The 19,483-nt window shown below is 37.8% G+C and overlaps 1 protein-coding gene across 1 annotated transcript in view; it reads left to right on the top strand.

Moving 5' to 3' along the window:
• Positions 1–9,205: 9,205 nt before the first annotated feature.
• The window catches only part of castor2 (cytosolic arginine sensor for mTORC1 subunit 2), a 28,383-nt gene continuing 18,105 nt past the window's right edge, over positions 9,206–19,483 (top strand). The window contains exon 1 of the mRNA XM_067608822.1: positions 9,206–9,579. Within this exon, the coding sequence (XP_067464923.1) occupies positions 9,467–9,579 (113 nt within the window). The 5' untranslated portion in view covers positions 9,206–9,466. The remainder of the gene's footprint in view (positions 9,580–19,483) is intronic.

Raw genomic sequence — 19,483 nt, 5'->3', positions numbered from 1 at the left:
TAGAAAAGTTAAAGCATAATTAAAGACAGAGAGCATGCATATGTACATGAACACTCACACACGTGTACATTAATTAAGGGCAAAATTACATAAAAATGTCTTCAGCTTATTTTTAAAAGAAGATTCGTGTTGGTGAGATATTTGGAACAGAGCAAGCTTGTTGTTGTATTATATTTATTGGGACCATGTACAGTGTTAAACATAAATGTTACCATTTGATGTATTGCACCAGAGATGATGCAGTATTATATAGATTGTTGTTACTTGTTGATTTATTTTGTTTATTGATTGTAACATGTCTTTTCTAGCAACCTATCTGTTATATTTTTGTGTAGGAAATGGAAATAACTGACAATGTCACGAAGGCCAAGTTGATGCTTATCACTTTGTGGAGGAAGTTTTTCTCATATGATGCAACCTCAGGTGGTGAGGAAACTTGCTGGATTTTTATTCCTCCTCCATTTTGCATTTTGTTTGTTGTGAATCTGTGTCTTGTCAGTTAGACATAATATCAAAAATGTGAGTGAGTGAGTGAATGGTCAGTTCCAGTGCCCCCCCCCCCCTAAGCCCTGAGCACTGAACCCTCACAGACTTTAATTGACATCAGTTGTGACATCGCCGTTAGCATCTAGATGCAGAAGGGTTTCAAACACTATATGAGGAACAGGACAGTATGTTGTGAAATCATATTAAAGTGTGAGACTGGTATTTCATAATTAATGTTGTTTAATGAACAGCAGTTTGCTCCCAGTTGATAACAACATATTTTTGGTGGACCAAGTTAACATATTTGGAGGTCACTATAATAAGATAAACATACATAGAGAGCCAAAGTCTGCAGCTCAATGCAATCTCTCATTTAGTATTTCTCTCATCTGTCTTTCTGAAAAAATAAAGCATGTTCCTGGGGTTTACTTTTCATATTCTGAGACAAATTGGCTCCACTTCAGCAATTGTGTTTAGAAGTCAAAGCCCTGGTGATTGTTGATTGGTGAACTGTTACAGCTTCAGCTGACATCAAAATTTGCCACCGCAGTATTTACAGCATAATATTCACAAACTCTCTCATTTAAACTCAATTTTCAAACTCTTTAGTTTTAATCTCTGTTGTCTAAAGATTTCTACACCAGTCCGTCCAGCTGTTTTTACTGACATTTCTGAACTTACTGCAGCCCCTCGTCTCTCCGATGGGCTCACCTGTTTTGTCAAGTCATGATGTTTAACCAGTGATAGTCAAAGGCGAATTTGGAAATTGAGTGTGATAAAGGCAGAAATACTGAATTAACAATGATGTTAGATTTCTAGTACCGTCCTTATCTAAACATATGGACTTAATAACATAGAAAGGCTATGTTATAATCAGTTGCTAAGTAAAAAGGGACCTTAAAACTGGGCCAGGGTCTAGAACTACCTGTGATTGGCCAGGTCTGCCGAGTTTATTACTTCCATCACTTTTCATGTGTACAACCAAATGCAACACCATGAATGCCTCGAGGGAGAGACTTCCGAAATGGGCCCATTTTTATGATTTATCATGTTGAGACTAAAAAAACAGCTGAAAGATACACAGTTCTTGGAAAGACTTTGGGGTGTAGCCAGAAGAAGACCAAAATAAAGTAAAAGCAGAGTGGAGCAGTTGTTAGGGCAAAGACTGTCTGTACAACCAGCTCTCTTAACAGCCCTCCTCTCTCAAATGTGGCTGTTTGGAGGAGATATAAACGCTTATCTTTAGCCGTTGTCGTATGTCCTTGTTCATTTAATGCAAACTGAAGATTTCAGGTTCCTGTGGAGTGGAAGGAAAACCATGGTAACTCATAAAAGTGCATAAAAGTGTCAATTCAATGACCATCGGGTAAAACCTCAGCACTAAAGCACCGTTATCTAAGAGAACATTTTAATGCTTTGAGAGTGCACTGGTGTTGAGTTCAAGTCTATTTATTCACTTACATGCATGATGCAGTAAAAAACCCACATTTAACTAAATAATCAATACATAATATAGTCTACATCATACAAGAAAAGCAAATCAGCCTTGGGTTTCATATACAGGAGTAGGAATTGATTGTTGCATAAATAAATGATGGTATATCTGAACTACTCAAGCTGGTCAGGTTTGTTTCCAATTTCCTGACAGTGTCGACCAAAATTTTCAATAATTTACATTCTTTGTTAAATATTTCCAGTCTCCTATACAAAAATAACCAATGGTGAGGGGCTCACAAATAATAATTAGTGATAAGGACATAAATATTTAGAGCTGCAACAATTAATCGATTAATCCATTAATCGATCTACAGAAAATTAATCAGCAACTATTTTGATAATCCAGTAATTTTTCAAGCAAAAAGGCCAAATATTTGCTAGTTTCAGTTTATCAAATGTGAGGATTTGCAGTTTTTCTTTGTCATATGTGACAGCATATTTAAAAAAAAAAATTAGGTTTTGGACCTTTGGTTGGACAAAACAAGTAAATTGAAGACCTTACCATGGGTTCTAAGAAATTTTTTTCACAATTTCTTCACATCTTATAGACAAACAATGAATCTATTAATTTAAGAAAATAATTGGCAGATTAATCAATGGTGAAAATAACTGTTAATTGCAGCCCTGTATATAATCATGAGACTTAAATTTCACTATTTTCTTTATATTGTTATCCAAGTGGGAATCCCACAAAGAGAAAATCACTTCTGAATGTTAAATGTTTGTCTCTAGATCTTGCAGCTGTCATGTGATCTGTAAAATTAAATCCCAATGAAAAATTATTATTATTTGAAATACTTCACTGTTACAAAATAGCACATATTAAATGTCCTCATGTTATTGTTTATGTGCTTATTTGTACAGGGACCTATTTCAAATTCCCATCTGCAGATTAGCAGCACAATGGTTGCCTTCACGGGGGAAATACTTTTTTCCAGTTCAAATATTTTGACATTGTGGTCTCAATTATCTGTGTGGTAGCAGAGCTCCTGTCTTTGTTTGCTTAATTAATACTTTGTTGTGGGGCTGTTACAACTAATTGTTCTTGCAATTAGAGTGTTGGCTCGAACTGCTACAGCAACAGAGGCCTTCAGCTAGAGACGACTAACACCGCAGTGCTTCTTTGATTTATTAGACAGGAATAAAATTGTCAGGGAGGTGATTTTGGGGCTTTCAAATGAAATGCAGAGGTGTAATCTTTGAGGCAGAGGGATGGCTAGGATGGTGAAATGAAGGAGCAGTGGTTGTACCTGCTTATGTGATAAAAAATCAACCACAAATGCATTTTTACTATCTGTCTGTGTGAGAAAATACTGCAGTATGTTAATATTTCTAAAAAAAAGACCAAATTTTGGTGATATTCTTAATGTAGAAGTTAGAATCAAACTCAGGATTACAAAGCACTCCAAGATTGCTTGCTAGGGGCTTGAGATTTAGAGGAAGGGATTTAAGGTTGATGCACAGCTTCTTCCTCTGGGCCAAAATACCTGAGACATGATGGAAACTGGTTTAAACCAGATCACTGCTGTCAGAAGTCCTGAACCTGAGGTCTACACTTTGATTAAAGGTATACAGGTATGCAGGACTGTCCTAAAAAAAAAACAATGTATAGACTCATACAAAAGTAATCCCTCTCAGTCATCCCTTATGATCCACTAGAAGTGTGTGGCGGTGTATTTATCTGCACCCTTTACCCTGCCCCCTGCCTGTATTTTCTTATTTTCTTATTATTTTGCTGTGTTCGGGATGCTTCTTTGGCCAGTGGGTGTGTAGCCCCCAGCCAATAACAGCACACAGGGTGTGAGGTCAGGACTCGCAGCATAGCAGGTTATTTTGCTGTCTCTGTCTCTCTCCTGTGCTCCGCTCTGCTCTCTGTCTCCTTGTCATGGATGTATAAAGAGCTGTTGGTCTGTTTGACCGAGGGCGGGGTTGAGCCACACGCACACAGAGCAGAGAGGCCATAGTGGACAGGATGAAGCTCTCTCTGTATTCACACAGAGTGTCTGGAGGCGTGCAGGGGTGTTTATTTGTGCTTTAGAACATGACCACCATTAAACAATCAGAAAATTACTTTTTAATTAACTGATTCACGGCTTTGTTCTCACCTCTGCTGCCCACTCTTTTCATTCACTCTCTAGCTCGCTCCACCACCACTGCTCTCTCTCTCTCTCTCTCTCTCACTCACTAGTTGAGGGAGGAAGGGCCAACTTTGAATATTGTGTGTTCATAAACGCCGATGGCAAATCCTGCATAGTATACCTTTAAGTTACTATTACTGTATTTATATAGCACAGTTCATACAGAAAGATGCAATACAATGTGCTTCATAAAATTTGAGAAAAAAGATTAAAAGACAAAAAAAACAGCAACATTACAAACATAACAGAAACCATTAAAAAAAAAAAGACTAATCGGAGGGAGACACTGAGCATGTGCAGGAACACGGTTCTGTTTACAGAATCACAACCTCTAGACTTTATACTACATTGTACATTGTTAGTAACTTTGGTAGTGAAGCTCTGTATGCATGCATTCTCAGTGGCGTCTGTCTTACACAGAACTACTCTCTGGAGACTGAAAATGTGATCACTGTTATTAGTCTTTGGAGCCATTTCTAAACAAACTAACGTGACCGTAATCTTTGTGCAGAAGGAACATGTCACCCAGTGCAGCGGTGAGGCTCACTAACGTGTTTTTGATAGTTTCTGGACAACAACAGAGGTCCACGGAGCGGAAGAATAAGATATATCAGGCTTTGGATACACACACACAATACTTGTAAGTAGATCAGTTCATTGTTGGTTTGGCTCTGCACATGAGATTTGTTGACAATAAGCCATATCCTTTAAAGTCAGTGTTGACTTATTCAGTGATTTACCACAACCTTTCCCTAACCTTAACCGAGTTCTTTGAGTGCCTGAATATAACAATAAAAAACTTCAATAAAGCTTTAGTTGCTACAAACGGCCATTTTATTGCGAGAGGGAATACTATAGCAAAAACAAATAAAATGTGTTGTCAAGGAGTGAACGTTTTGCAGATACATTAGTTTACCAGATATGGCCATAAAAAAAATGTTTCCCCATTTGTTGATAAGAAACATTAATTTCAGTTGGCATCACCAAAACATATTTTCTATGGCAAAACATAATTTTTAGGAGATAGAGTTCATCAGAGCCAAAATATTGGCTGTGTTGAAATAAACACTTGTCAAGAAGCAAAAGCACACAGGGGAGCTAAGTAATTGAACAAGTAGTTTGCACCACAGACAAGACAACCATTGTCGTAAATAAGAGAAGAACAGCTAGACATGAAAAAAAAAAACCTCTTTACAACCATCAGGTGAAGAGCACACTCCAGGATATAGATTTCTACAAACCCAGTATAGCTCAATTTAATGGCACTGTGCTACCTTAAGTCGTCATGAATACATACCACACACATCACAGCAGGAGATAACCATTCACTCATGCAGACTCAAAAACTGGAGATGCAACAGGGTGCCAATTATTGTGAATTTAACCTCGAAAAGCATGCCAGTTCCCTGCACTCCAAAGACACCTGGCAGTGCAATGTGGGGAAGATGAGAGGGGTTTGTGAGCATCCTGTATATCCTCTGATATACAGGATGCTCACATTGATTCTCTTGTGAAACAGACCCCGCTCACCTACCTAAAACAAGAAGTAGGAAAAGCTGATTGTCATAGTGAACTCTACAATGCAACTACAGTGGCAATGTGAGAAAATAACTGTTAAATCTGAGCCTAGTTTGTGAATTACATGCCGAAAATGCCCACAAGGTCAAGGTTCATGAGAGGCCAGAGGGAACCTGCCTCTGTCTCTGTGTCTTCATCAGGGTTCACCGAGAGATGCTAACCCCTGACACGCCTCAAGAATAGAGAGGCCAGAGTGCAGTTTACAAAATGGTGTAGTAATGAACCAGCTGAACGCTGGAACCAAGAGTCACAGATTGATGAGCCGAAAATCAACTTGCACCAGAAAAGTGTGGTGGGAAGAAGAGAGCAGCTCATGACTCAAGGTATACCACCTCATCTGTGAAACATGGTGGATGTTTGTTTGGATCCCAATTAGCTGCTGTGAAACGACAGCTACTCTGCCTGAGGTCCACATAAATATATTTACAATGCTAGTGTTATGGATTTAAAACCAAATATTCAATGGGGTAGCTTTATATAAGTTAGTTTATTTGTCTCCTACTGCTTATGGATAGCAATACCTCTAGGCTACTTAGTATTCGGCAGCATTTTTAGATGAAACTGTCACTCATCTCTTTAGTTTGGCACGCAGTTTTATTCCCCCTACACAGCTTTTTCTGTTTCAGTTCATGATCTTGGTTCAACCAAAATATTATGCCATTGTTCATTAGCACCTGTTTGGTATAATGGTTTACTCATGCACTGGGCTATATGCCTACAAATTCCTTAATTCCTTCTCTCACTGGAATATTTCACTATTTGCAAAAGGAATGTTTGGAAATCTAAAATATGATATTTCCTTACACTTATAGAAGATATAAAATGTATTGTATATTTGATTGGATTTTTTATTATATAATGTATCACAGTATTACTGTACCTTATATTATTGTATTATTTTTAATGTGATGTATATCTATGTTGTATTTATTATTCATACTTACCTATATTCTGATATTTCTATTGCCTATCATGCAGACACCATGGCTGCACTCCTGGACTCATTATTCCCACACATACTGTATATGTATATAGTATTTTTGCAATTCATTGTCGTATTGCCATGTATATAATTTATACACATTTATTATGTAAATTATCCAATATCTTTACTGTATTTAGTCCTTTTCTTTCACTCAAATAGTTGAACTTAGCCTGTGTCTTACTGCTAAAATTCATTTTCTCCCCCAGAGGATCAGTAAAGTCTTATCTATTATCTCATCTTAGTTTGGTCCCCTAAAATTAGGAGAGGTTACAAGAAAAGGCTGCAAAAGGCCCAAAGAGATCTTGACATGTCATAGCAGGAAGAGCAGAGGGATTATTTATAAAAATTAATGGCTGTATTACATTTAGTATGCCAGTTACATCCTAAATTGAACAGAGCCATAAATAAAATTACTGTTATTTATTACAGCTATTTATTACAGTTTTTCCGGCTATGACAAGACAAAGTTCTGCTGTGAAAAATATCTTTTCCTTCATCCACTTCATCTTCTGATGTGGATCAGAATCAGAAACTGTTTATTAGCCAAGTATGCAATCATACAAAGAATCAGTCTGTCTTGGCATTTAGCTCCCAGAAACGCAACACAGAAAAATAAAAATAGAACAAGAGCAAAGTAATAATGATAATAAAATAAACAGAGTAATAACACAATTAAATCATTATTATTTCTTTTACAGAGGCTATTTACAGAATGGAATAATTATAGTTTTAAAATGGGAAATAAAACTTGGAATTAAATATTGACTTCACAAAGGAACTATGGACTGTGTCATGAACAAAGAAATGAAGTGTATGAATGTTTCAAGAGTAAAAATTAAATGTGACATGTGCAATGAATAATTAAATTATGTTACAGTGGAGGTTGAATGCAATGCACAATGTAAAGTCCAGAAATATATGAAAGTGACAAGTGCAGGGATCAAAGGAGGGATGTGAAATGTGAAGTCCGGTTTGATAACAGTACAGTTCAACTATTTCGTAATAGCCGATGTGAACACCACCTCATAGTCCTTGTTTCATTTAAAAAAAAACAAATTTGTAGGCCTAACACTGCACTGAGCAGCTTCTGTGGACAAACACCCTATAGAACAACATTTCCCATGATGCTCCGCTGCACTGCAGACCCGCCCCCTTCGTTTGAATGGCAAGTTGTTTGTTTCAGTCCGACCAGCTGCTAACTATTCCAGGCGGAGAGCAACACGGGGACCAGTGGTCTGCTGCTCTCATATTTAACAGGTCTCACAAGTTACGGGAAGCAGGAGGGCAAGCCACTTCCGCCTTCGCGCTTTCTCTACAAAATAAAAGCACTCTTTTCTGTGATCTGAATGTTCAACATAAGAGGGGCATATTTTTCATGATTTTAGAGATACTACCATGAATTCTACTCCCCAACCCACTCTATTTTTTTAATTGTTTGGATTATTCATGTTTGATTTGTTAAGATAGCTGTTTGATGATATTTTCGAGTTTTATTTAAATTGAGCATTTCTTTCAAGGAAATTCCTCATAACGAACGCAGATGCTTCCACACAGATGCACTGCATGGTACAATTAAGAAATTAACATTCAATCATGTGGCATGTATAAAAATACTGAGCAGACCCAGTTGATTCTGAAGACGGCAAGAGGAAAAGATCCAAATGAAAGAGGGTTCATTGTTGGGGCACGGATGGCAGGAGCTTCAGTCATGGCTGGTGTTTCAATATGAACAGTGACTAAAGTGACATCTGCATTTAGATCTATGAGAAAGACATCAATAACATAACATTTGCTGACCATGGTGCTTGTGCATTAGTACAATATGTAAGGAAAAACAGAAGAGCAACTACAGTGAGGGGATCCGGTGGCTCTGTTATGCTGTGGGGGGCATTTTGCTGACATGGTTTCAGTCCACTTGTCCCCTTAGCGAGAAGGGTCACTGCGAATCAATACAAAGCTGTTCTGATTGATCACCTTTATCCTATCCTCTTCCTGGATGACAATAACCCCATCCATGGGGCACAAGGGGTCACTGAATGGTTTGATGAATATGTAAATGATGTGAATCATACGCTATGACCTTCACAGTCACCAGATCTCAACCCAGTTGAACACATATAGGAGATTTTGGGCCGACGTTTTAGACAGCGCTCTCCACCACCATCATTAAAACACCAAATGAGGGAATATCTTTTGGAAGAATGGTGTTCATCCCTCCGGTAGAGTTCACAGACTTGTAGAATCAATGCGAAGGCGCAATGAAGCTGTTCTGGTGGCCCGTGGTGGCCCGACACCTTACTAAGACACTTTATGTTGGTTTTTCCTTTAATTTGTCACCCGTCTGTAGGTACATTTCCAAAATATCAAAAAAAAAAGTTTGAAGGGAATGATTATCTTTTTATACTTTTTAGGTATGAGCAATTAGGAAATAACACTTACAGGAACAGAAAGCTGTGTGATTTTCTAACTCCTGTCCTTGGAGACTTTTATTCTGAGAAGCTGACCCCGGAAGTGTGCGCGTTTCCGTTGCAGCTTTGACAGCAGCTCCGTTTTTCACCCCTCTGCTTTCTTTATTCCTCCCTGCCTCCCTCTTTCTTTCTCTATTTAATACGCCTGAGCCTGTCGCCCCTGTGTGTGAGTGTGTGTGTGTGTGAGAGAGAGAGTATTTATTTATTTATGCATCTCATCTGAAAGTACTTTAGTTTTTTTTCTTTTCGCTTTTTTTTTTTTTTTTTTTTTTTTTTTCATTTTTAGTCGTTCCTCAAATGAGAAGACGTAAAAGATGGAGCTTCATATTTTAGAGCACAGCTTGAAAGTGGCGAGTATAGAGAAAGAGGGGATCCAGATTTGCACTCACGGATTAATAAAACTCGCCTTCTTGGCCTCTAAAACAAGGTACGTAACTTCCCAGACGTGATAAATACAAAAAAATGTACAGTGTCATTTATGTTTGTCACACAGAGCTGTGCATAGCAAAACTAGTGCTGCCTGTGTTGAAAAGGTAGCGGTGTAATTCCTGCCTTAGCTAGTTCCTGTAGTTGTGTTAATGCCTCAAACTGCAGCTTTGTGTGTTATTCTGAGAGCAGTCGACTGTGTGTTTGGTCTCATGCCACCAGTTTCCAGGCCTATCCTTGTTCTGTAGTGTCATTTTGTAGCTTTGTGCCATCTGTAGCTGGGTCGACGCCAGCCGGGGGGTGTGTTTGTCTGTACAGTAGGCTATATATATGTGTGTATGTGTGTGTGTGCAGCCTGGGGAATTTATAACATGTTTTTAACCCAACTTGAACGCACTGAAAGAGACCTTTACAGTATATCCTGTCCCATGAAGTGCATGTTTACTGACAGCCAATCAGCCCGTGGAAACTTAAAGGGGACACATCGTGCACATTTTCAGGTCTATATTTTTTAATCTGGGGCTCTACTGGAATATCTTTGCATGATTTATAGCTTAAAATCAAACCTTTTTTATCTCATGCAGGCCTTTTACAAAGCCCTTCAGCTCAGCTTCTGTCTGAAACCAGTTGTTTAAGCTCCTACCTCTCTAACCCCCCCTCCTTATGGTTTTGGTTGCATTGCCAATGTATTTAAAGAGAACATAACATGCATGTTTCCAGGTCTGTATTTATATTCTTGGGCTCTACTGGAATAACTTTGCATGATTTACAGTTTAAAAAAAACCTCCTTATTTATCTTATAGTGGCTCTTTACACAGCCCCTCAGTTCAGCCTCTGTCTGAAACAGGCTGTTTTAGCCCCTGTCTCTCTAAGGCCCCCCTCTCGATGAGCCCACTCTGTTCTGATTGGCCGGCCTCAGGAAGCTGCCCCTCGGCAGATATCCGCCACCTGTGCAGGCTACGTAAACAAACCATGAGACAAACTACAGTAGTAGGATTTCACTACTTTTTCTTGTTCTTTACTTGAAATGTCAACTTATCAAATAGCCAAAAACAAGCCAAAATCCAATGTGATATGAGAATGGACAACACAAACAACATGTTGAAAACCTTAGCAACAGTCTTAGCAACCAAGGCTACTGAACAGACGGACATTCATGGGCAACGAGGTATAAATAGATGTTGCAAACGAAGCGTTCAGAGCAAACTGAATCCCTGGCTTTTGACTAGCAGGTAGCATTTCTACTAGAGTATTGCTACTACTCTACGGCAAATTGATTGCTTGCCAACTATTACATTAATTGCCAACTATTTTGATAATTGGTTAATTGTTTGGAGTCATTCTTTAAGGAAAAAAAAATCTCTGATCTCAAATATGAATATTTTCTGGTTTCTTTGATAGTAAACTGAATATCTTTGAGTTGTGGACTGTTGGTCAGGACAAAACAAGACATTTGAAGACTTTGGAAAACAGTGATGAACATTTTTCACCATTCTGTAACATTATATAGACTGTAACATTATAATTGTTAGTTGCAGTCAACTCAAATTTTGTAGCTTTGACCATATTCAGCGAGGTCTGGGTGATAAAACGATAGCGATATGTACCGGCGATAGTCACTTAATCAGTAACGGTAAGAAAACTGATAAATACACAAAGTTCAGTTGCACAAATAAACCCCAAGCATGCTCCCTCCCTCCCATACCCCTTGATAACAGAGCGTGCTACGAGTGACACGCAAACAGCCAATCATTTAACAGGGGTGTTGTTCGGTTGCACCATCGACATGTGACACAACGACAGAAACAGCATCCCTTGACTAATCGTGATAAATGTTTCTCCTATATCGCCCAGCCCTATGCTTAACATAGATATCCGACATCATAACCGTATATAAATAACATAAACATAACAAGCCTAATATGTCCCCTTTAAATTGAAATAGCTGCAGCAGCAGTGGAGTCGATGTGTTGACTGCAGGCCTTTACACATGTCACTGCTCTGTTGTGCAGTTTTATTACCACCAGTCTATTAAAATTAAGCAAATTAGTTCACTTAACTGACACACTGGCAGGCAAAGTCAGTACAAGTGTGGCAGTGAGCTGGTAATCAACTCTCCCTCTGTGCTGAGGAGAAGTTACTGATAAAAGACACTCCCTTCAGATTACTGGTTACCTCATGTCATCAAAAATACCCACTTAAACAAGGCTGCAGCTAACTATTATTTCTAGAGCTGCAATGATTAGTCGATTTAATGGATTAGTCTATCAACAGAAATTAATTTAAGTCATCTTTTAAGGAAACATTTGCTGGTTTAAGCTTCACGAATAAGAGGATATGAAGCTTTTTAACGTCATACATGATAGTAAACTGAATATCTTTGAATTTTGGACTGTTGATCAGGCAAAACGAGACATACGAAGACGTCAACTTGGGCTCTTAGAAATCATAATGGCCATTTTTATTTAATTTTATAGACAAAACGGTTAATCAAGAAAATAATGGTCTGATTAATCAATAATGAAAATAATCATTAGTTGCAGCGTTAGTCAGTCGAAAGACAATTAATCAGCAACTATTTTGATAATATGTTAATCCTTAAAGTAATTTTTCATGCAAAAATGCCAAACATTTGATGGTTCTTGGTTTTCAAATGTGAGAATTTGCTGCTTTTCTTGGTCTAATTTATAGTAAATTAAATGTTTTTGGGCTTTGGACTGTTGGTCGGATAAAAAGACATTTGATGATGTCACCTTGTGCTCCAGCATATTGTGATGGGACTTTTTGAGTGTTTTCTGATGATTTATAGACCAGCCGTTAACTGATTAATGGAAAAAAAATCTGCAGAGTAATTGATAATGAAAATAATCGTTAGTTGCATCCCTAGTTATTTTCAGTATTCAGTAATCATTTTATAGTTTATAAAATGTTAAAAAGTAGTGAAAAATGTACATCATAATTTCCTAAACTCTAAGGTGTAGTCATCAAATGTCCAAAAATCATCACATTGGAGAAGTTGGAACCAGGGAATGTTTGACGTCTTTGCTTGAAAAACAGTCGATTATCTATAAAAAATCCAAAAAAGCTGCAAAGTAATTAATTCACTTGATTCATCACTTCCAGCTACTCATGACTGAATATGCCTCCCATGTTTCATCATACAGACACATTGGGTATTGCAATTATTTGAAATCAGTGTTTCCAATGTGTGCACAATACAACTGAAGTCATCTTTTTGTTCTTTTCAAACACCATCTTGTTTCTTTCTGAAGTAGCTTTTCATCATTTCTTATTGGCAGGATTGCTTTAACTTAATAACACGGATTCTGTGATTTTCCAGCTTTGCCCACTTTCTTTTGAAGCGTGAACCGATTTGTTTTGCTGGTGTAAGAAAAGACAGCCACAGCTGCCATGGCTATTGCACAAGACCAGTAAGAGAAACCACAGAGCTACATGTTGTTATATTGGTCTGTAATATCACTCTGCATGCTTGTATCTGCCCTTGACTGTAAACAAAATGCTCTGAATATTGTCCACTTTTTGAAGCAAGTTGCACGGTTTAAGCCTTGGGTAATAATTTAGCAGAGGAGGTTAGCCACATAATATATCTCAATATACTGCACAGCAGATCTTCTTTTCTAGAGCTGCAGCGGTTAGTTGATTAATTGATTAGTCGATCGACAAGAAATGAATCACCAACTATTTTCATAATTTGCTCATCGTCTTACATGAAAACAACATTAAAGATGTCCGATGTTTAAATAAAATCTTCAAATATATGGAATATTCAATACTCATTTGTTAAATTAAAGTGTAATATGAGGCCTGATACCTTCTTCCTTTAAACATGGCAGTAAATGAAACAACAGCTTGTGTCCACATCATCAAAACTTAACTTACAAACATGAACACACGTCTTGTCCTGCAGCTTAGCTTGTTGAACGAGCCACCGAACAAACATTCACTGGGGCAAAGTGAGCCGCTAACGTCAGCTAGCAGCTAGATAGCTAAACAGCATGTAAACATACCTGCAGATGTCACTTTAGACCAGTTAGATGCTGGTTTGGTCGTTGCTCTTCAGAATCCCTGTTAGCGACACACTGTCTGTCCGTGACTTGTACTTACAGCATTTTGTTTACTTTGTCTCCAATGAGACATTAAATTTTGCAGTTGATCCGCGGTTCACATGCATGACGAACCATTGGGGGGGGGGCGATCTGTTCAGATCACGGATCAACTAGGTTCTGTTACACCACTATCTCACAATCAATTTATCATTTTGGGTCTTTAGAGAAAAAAAATGTCCAAATTCTCAGATTCCAGCTTCTCAAATGTGAATATTTTCTGGTTTATTTAGTTTTCTAGAATAATAAACTAAATATCTTTTGGATTATTGAATGTTGATCTGGACAAAAGAAGACATTTCAGGATGTCACCTTGGACTTTGGGAAACCATGATATTTTATAGACCAAACTAACTGTGGTCTTATTCTTTTCACATAACAATTATAGCAAGTTTGTATAAGAATCCATTAAATTTGGTTATTAAAGAATGGTGACCAAGCTATGTACTGAGTAAGACATTATATAGTTGAGGACAAACTATGTAATGGAGGACCTGTTTCTAAATGATATCAAACAAACAAAAGCATCTTCTTTTCATTTTTCTTGCTATTTATAAGGCCCACATAGTTGTCGATACCGATAGCTATATCTGTGATAAACTAATATCAGTTGATAGTTCAGACAGACTCTAATAGACAGTATCAATGTCTTCCTTTTTTCATTAATTTGATATTTGTTGAAACCACATTTCTAGTGTCTGAAACCGCAGAGGCAGAGCTCACTGTGTAGATGTCAGTGAGGAAGTCAACATATGAGAAGTGTGGTTTTACCATTTAAATCAACTTGTTTGACGCTGCATGACTGTGGCTTTGACATTGTCAATCATTAGCAGCTTCTTTAAAAAAAAAAAAAGGCAAAAACCTCTTCATAAAGGAAACGCCTTCATCAGCTGTTACAGGCTCATTATGACTGAACTCAGATGTCACTTGTGAATTTTTTGGCAATGACTGCCAAAGATGGCCTGAAAAATGTAATGAAACCAAGACTGTAATGGTTGAGGAAATCTACAGTATAGTTCATCAAACCCTACAATGATTGTTTTTACTAAAAGATACAGATTTTTTCACAGGAGACGTCTAATTTTCATCCACTTGAAATGACGCATTCAAAGAACTGGTCTTAGACTGTATCCATATACAGGCATCAGTGTTTGTTACATTAGCCTATTTGTGTCCAGTCTGTGGGTGTGATTATGCACTCAGTCCATCTTCTTTAGCCGTCTTCAGCACAGTAGAAACATTCACAAATAAACAACTAATTAAGAAGCAATTCAACCGCTGACTTATAGTCTCTGTGACTGTGGCTTCACATGTTGGACCTGTCTGCTCTTTTTGTTGTAATCTCCCTTCCTCCGATGTTCAGGCCAGGCTGCAGTTTGCCCTCGCTTCATTTTTATCATAGTGTGAGGAAACACTAGCTATCACATGTCAACATCTATGTCCTACACCCCATGTCTGTGGTTTAGTTGAATTATTTTTCTAATTCCTAATGAACGTCACATCACAGTCGTCTTGTATTTGGACTGAACCTTCCTTTTTTTTTTTAAGGTGTCCGTGTTTGGTTTTTTGGTGTTTGGGTGGCTTTGTTCTCGTCTGACCAAATGACGTGATGTCTGAACAAATCGATATTAACAGGCAGCTCCACCGGCTGTGGCGCAGCAGGTAGAGAGGAGGTCGTTCGTTAATCACAGGGTTGGTGATTCAATGGGTGAATCAGAGGCTCCTTGAATAAAAGCTCTTTTACCATCATATCTCTCCAGGGTTAGTTGGACAACTAGATTTAGTGGTTTAGGAATATTCTTCGGTGGCGCACCTTGTTTGAAGCTGGGTGTTCAGGTGGTCACAGCAGCTATCTATTAATGATTACAGAAGTTCATACCATTCAGCTGCAGAACGTGTGTCCGTCAGATGAGGTTTTGCAGCTTGTTTCTTCTTTTCAGCCTCCCCTATTGTTCCTTCTAGCTGATTTTTCTCACCACACCCGTTCTCTGCCTTCATGTTGTAGAAGCAACAAGTTTGGCACCCCTCCCGTTGATAAGCCTCTTCAACAGCACACTTTTCTCCTTTTATCATGCTGTTGCATTGTGCCTCCTTTGTCCACTGAGCACATTGTGTATACAGTACATGCTTTGCAGCTGATCTGCTAAATCTAAAGTTTTAATTCAGTCCGTTTCTTCTGGGGGTTTAATCTCAAATCTCTTTGTCTTTCTTGTTTATTTTTGCATGCATTCATAACAGTTATCTCACATTATTTTTTTTATGGATGAAGGAAATTGTGAACAAAGCTGGAAAACTAGATATACCAATGGATCAACAGGATTAAAACCAAGATGCTGTGATTACATTAAAATAGCTCACAGTTCAGCCAACTGAGCCAAATGTAATGTATGTCCAATAGTTGGAAATCTGGAAGCTGGAAATCTATCTTCAAATAAATGTAGGTGATTGTACAATACTGTACAGATGTTTCAATACCAATACAATACTGATATGCTGGTAAAGATACTTTTTTTAAAAATATACCATAGTTAAGAGAATATCAACATGTTTTAACCCATTTTTTGTTTTTAACAAAATATTCAAAAATGCTCAGTGCATCAAGAAGCAATGGATCAAGTGATATTGTGAAATGTGTCGTAGTAATGAAACCACTACCGTGTACTGGCTCACTGTCACACCGTCAAGACTTACTGGGACACTTGACACCTTTGCTTTATGTCATGCCCACCTCTCTCTTCTCATGTGTAAAGGTAAAAATGCTCCCCAAAAATTGTACCAAAGCTCTGCACACTACCTGCCCAGTACCGAATGACAGACGGACACGGTTGGTGACTAGCTGGTGAACATAATGAAGCTTGTAGCAGTTCCAGGAACAGATATTTTCCTCAGGAGTCGGTGACCAGCAAAGCAGAGCTAAAAGGAGAGTGAATTTTCAATCAGGTGGACAGAAACACGACTCCTAGTGAATGTCACTCCATGTCTGCTGGATGTGTAAATAAGCAACTGATTGGTAACATGTCTGCCACAACAACAACAACAACAGGAGGCGATTATATGCCAGTATTATGGTTTCAGCTTGTTCCTCCGCCCCCAAGTGGCCACAAAATTAATTAATGCAGCTTTAAATGAAGAGCTTTGCCTTGATAAAATATCATTTTAAGATAGAAGCGTTTCCGAATTCAGATGAGGAAACATCTGATCAAAGAGATTAGATCAAAGAGTAAATACGCCTAATAGTCTGACTGAACATATGAAGATATCTTAAGTCCTCCTGACAACCCTTATGAGATAAATTCAGCTCGTTAACTTACATCAACAACTCAAGAAGCTGAATGAACGGGTGCAGGACTGTTTGGATTACTCTGTGATTATGTACGTAATAAATCAACTTCATTTCCGTTAATGTCAATGTTCTCTAAAGACGTTTATTTACAGTTTCTGTGTTTAGTCATAAATGGTGTTGAGTGGTGTTACAATGCAGCGCTTTACAATATAAACTAAATTAAAGACTCCTTGTGAAGTTCCTTGCATGTACACAGAATGTGAGTAACGCAGGCTGTGTTGAGTAACCCCCCCCCCCCCCCCCCCTTATTGAAAGGTAATAATAGTGTGTCTGCAGTGATTTACTGTTTCATTGCTGATTTGCATGAAACGCTGTCAGAGAATAAATTGAGTCATTAAGTCAAGCTCTTAATGACACAATCATAATTAGAGGAGTATTATCAACCTTTGGCTTTACTGTGTTATCCTGACTTTTCCTTTTATTTATATATATATATATATATATATATGCTCAATGCCATAGCAGAGCTGGTGTTTTTAAAATGAAGCTGTCAAATTAAATTAATCAATCAGTCAATCATCCAAGCCAGTCACTAGATAAAACCTCCGGTGCTCATCAAACTAATGTCCTGGCTCAAAAAAACATGCTGCAAGTCAAAGTGACACTCAGCAGCTTATTTAATCCTGAGAGAAAACGCTGTTCCTGCCATGGAGAGAGTTGTCAAGAGTCTTCTCTGTTTTTCCCCCTGCTGTCCTTCACACCTTTCAGACAAATATGAAGTGCAAGCATTCATTCGCTGGCCTGTAGAGAATGTGATTATCACAGAAGTGTTGTGCGTGGTGTTTTTCCAAGGCATGGCTTCAGAATGGCTGCTGGACATGGTTTCAAGCTGATTCGATAGAATATTCCTCGACTTCTTGGAACATTTGTGGTTCGTTGAATTGAATTTTGACTTTTGGATTTCGGGCGAAATTATCAACACAAACTTTTGTTGTACCAGAAGTGGTTAAATCTAACTAAACATAATGTATGTGTTTTAGAAAAAGAGATTCATTTAAAAGAAGAAGCATTTGTGGGTATCATTTGAAAATTTTCAACATTGCTGCCAGTTGAGTTTTGGTACCGATACCAAATTAATACTTTTTTCCAATATGTTGCATTGATGTATGTAAACATGTTTTTTTTTTTATATAAAACCCTTTTCTTTATTTCACAAAGCAATTTAAAGTTTGCAAATATTAAATATTGTCTAAACAACACAATAAGAACTTAAACTAAATAAAATACAGTCTAAAATTAGCCACATTTCTGATCACAGATTAATTAAACAATATATGAATCTTACCAGATCAGCTTTCAATACTTATACCAGGCTCTATTCATAATATGAAACACATTGTCATTATAAAAGAAACTGGTAACTGTGCTGACCTTTTCAGAGTATTAAATATTAACCTCAGACATGCAGAGTGTGTTAACCTCTATGGGCTCAGCACTGGCTTTTTTTTTTCCATTTACAATTTTTCTCAACCGATAACTTGCAATGGCATTATATTTACAAGTTAATCAGTCAGCTTGTTGCAAGTTAAAGGAGAATAACGTGCTTTTTGTGATTTTCTGTCATTTAGATACTGTTATGATGTTGGATGTCTATGTTAAACATGGTCAAAGTTCCAAAACTTGAGGTGAACATATGTAAAAATGCCCCCTTCAAGTCAAAAGCCAGCACTTCATCCCGCTCTGAACGCTCCATTTGTAATGTTACGTCTACTTCCTCCTCGCAGTGACATCAGATTGTTTGCACATGCCCACAAACGGCTGCTGTTCCGTAGTCTTTGTTGTTAAGGTTGTTCTATGAGGGGGTTGTTCATGCTGTCCATTGTATTTGAGAAGTCTATTTTGAGTAAAGAACGAGAAAAAGAAGTGAAATCCCACTACTACTGTCTACGTAGCCTCCAGAGTCAGATGCAGCTTCTGGAAGCTAACCAATCAGAGCAGAGTGGGCTTATTGGGAGGAGGGCCTTAAAGAGACAGGAGCTAAAACGGCCTGTTTCAGACAGAGGCTGAACTGAGGGGCTGCTTAAAGAGCCAGTATAAGATAAATAAGTTGTTTTGAGTTTGTTGAACTATAAATCATACAGAGAGTAGAGCCCCAGAATAAAAATATAGACCTGGAAATGTGCCTGATACGTCCCCTTTAACTCTGTACTTTCTTATATTAACAACTGCTAAGAATGCAAGTATGTTTTGTTTATAGGCAATAAATCAATTTATAAACTGGCTGACATTATGAATCTCTAACCAATCTAAATGTATTCATAATGACTATCTATCTATGATTAAAAAAAAACAAAAAAAACAATGAATCAATTATTTTGTTTTCTGGTGAACGACTCACCAATCGTTGTGGCTCTAAATTAAACAAGATGAATATATCAGAAGTGATCCAACATGAGAAAGGAAATGTGTACACTGATGTCAATGAAACAGTGACATTT

Source organism: Thunnus thynnus, chromosome 13, assembly GCF_963924715.1.
Source record: "Thunnus thynnus chromosome 13, fThuThy2.1, whole genome shotgun sequence".
In the NCBI taxonomy this organism is placed as follows: Eukaryota; Metazoa; Chordata; class Actinopteri; order Scombriformes; family Scombridae; genus Thunnus; species Thunnus thynnus.
This window is presented reverse-complemented; position numbering and strand designations above follow the sequence as displayed.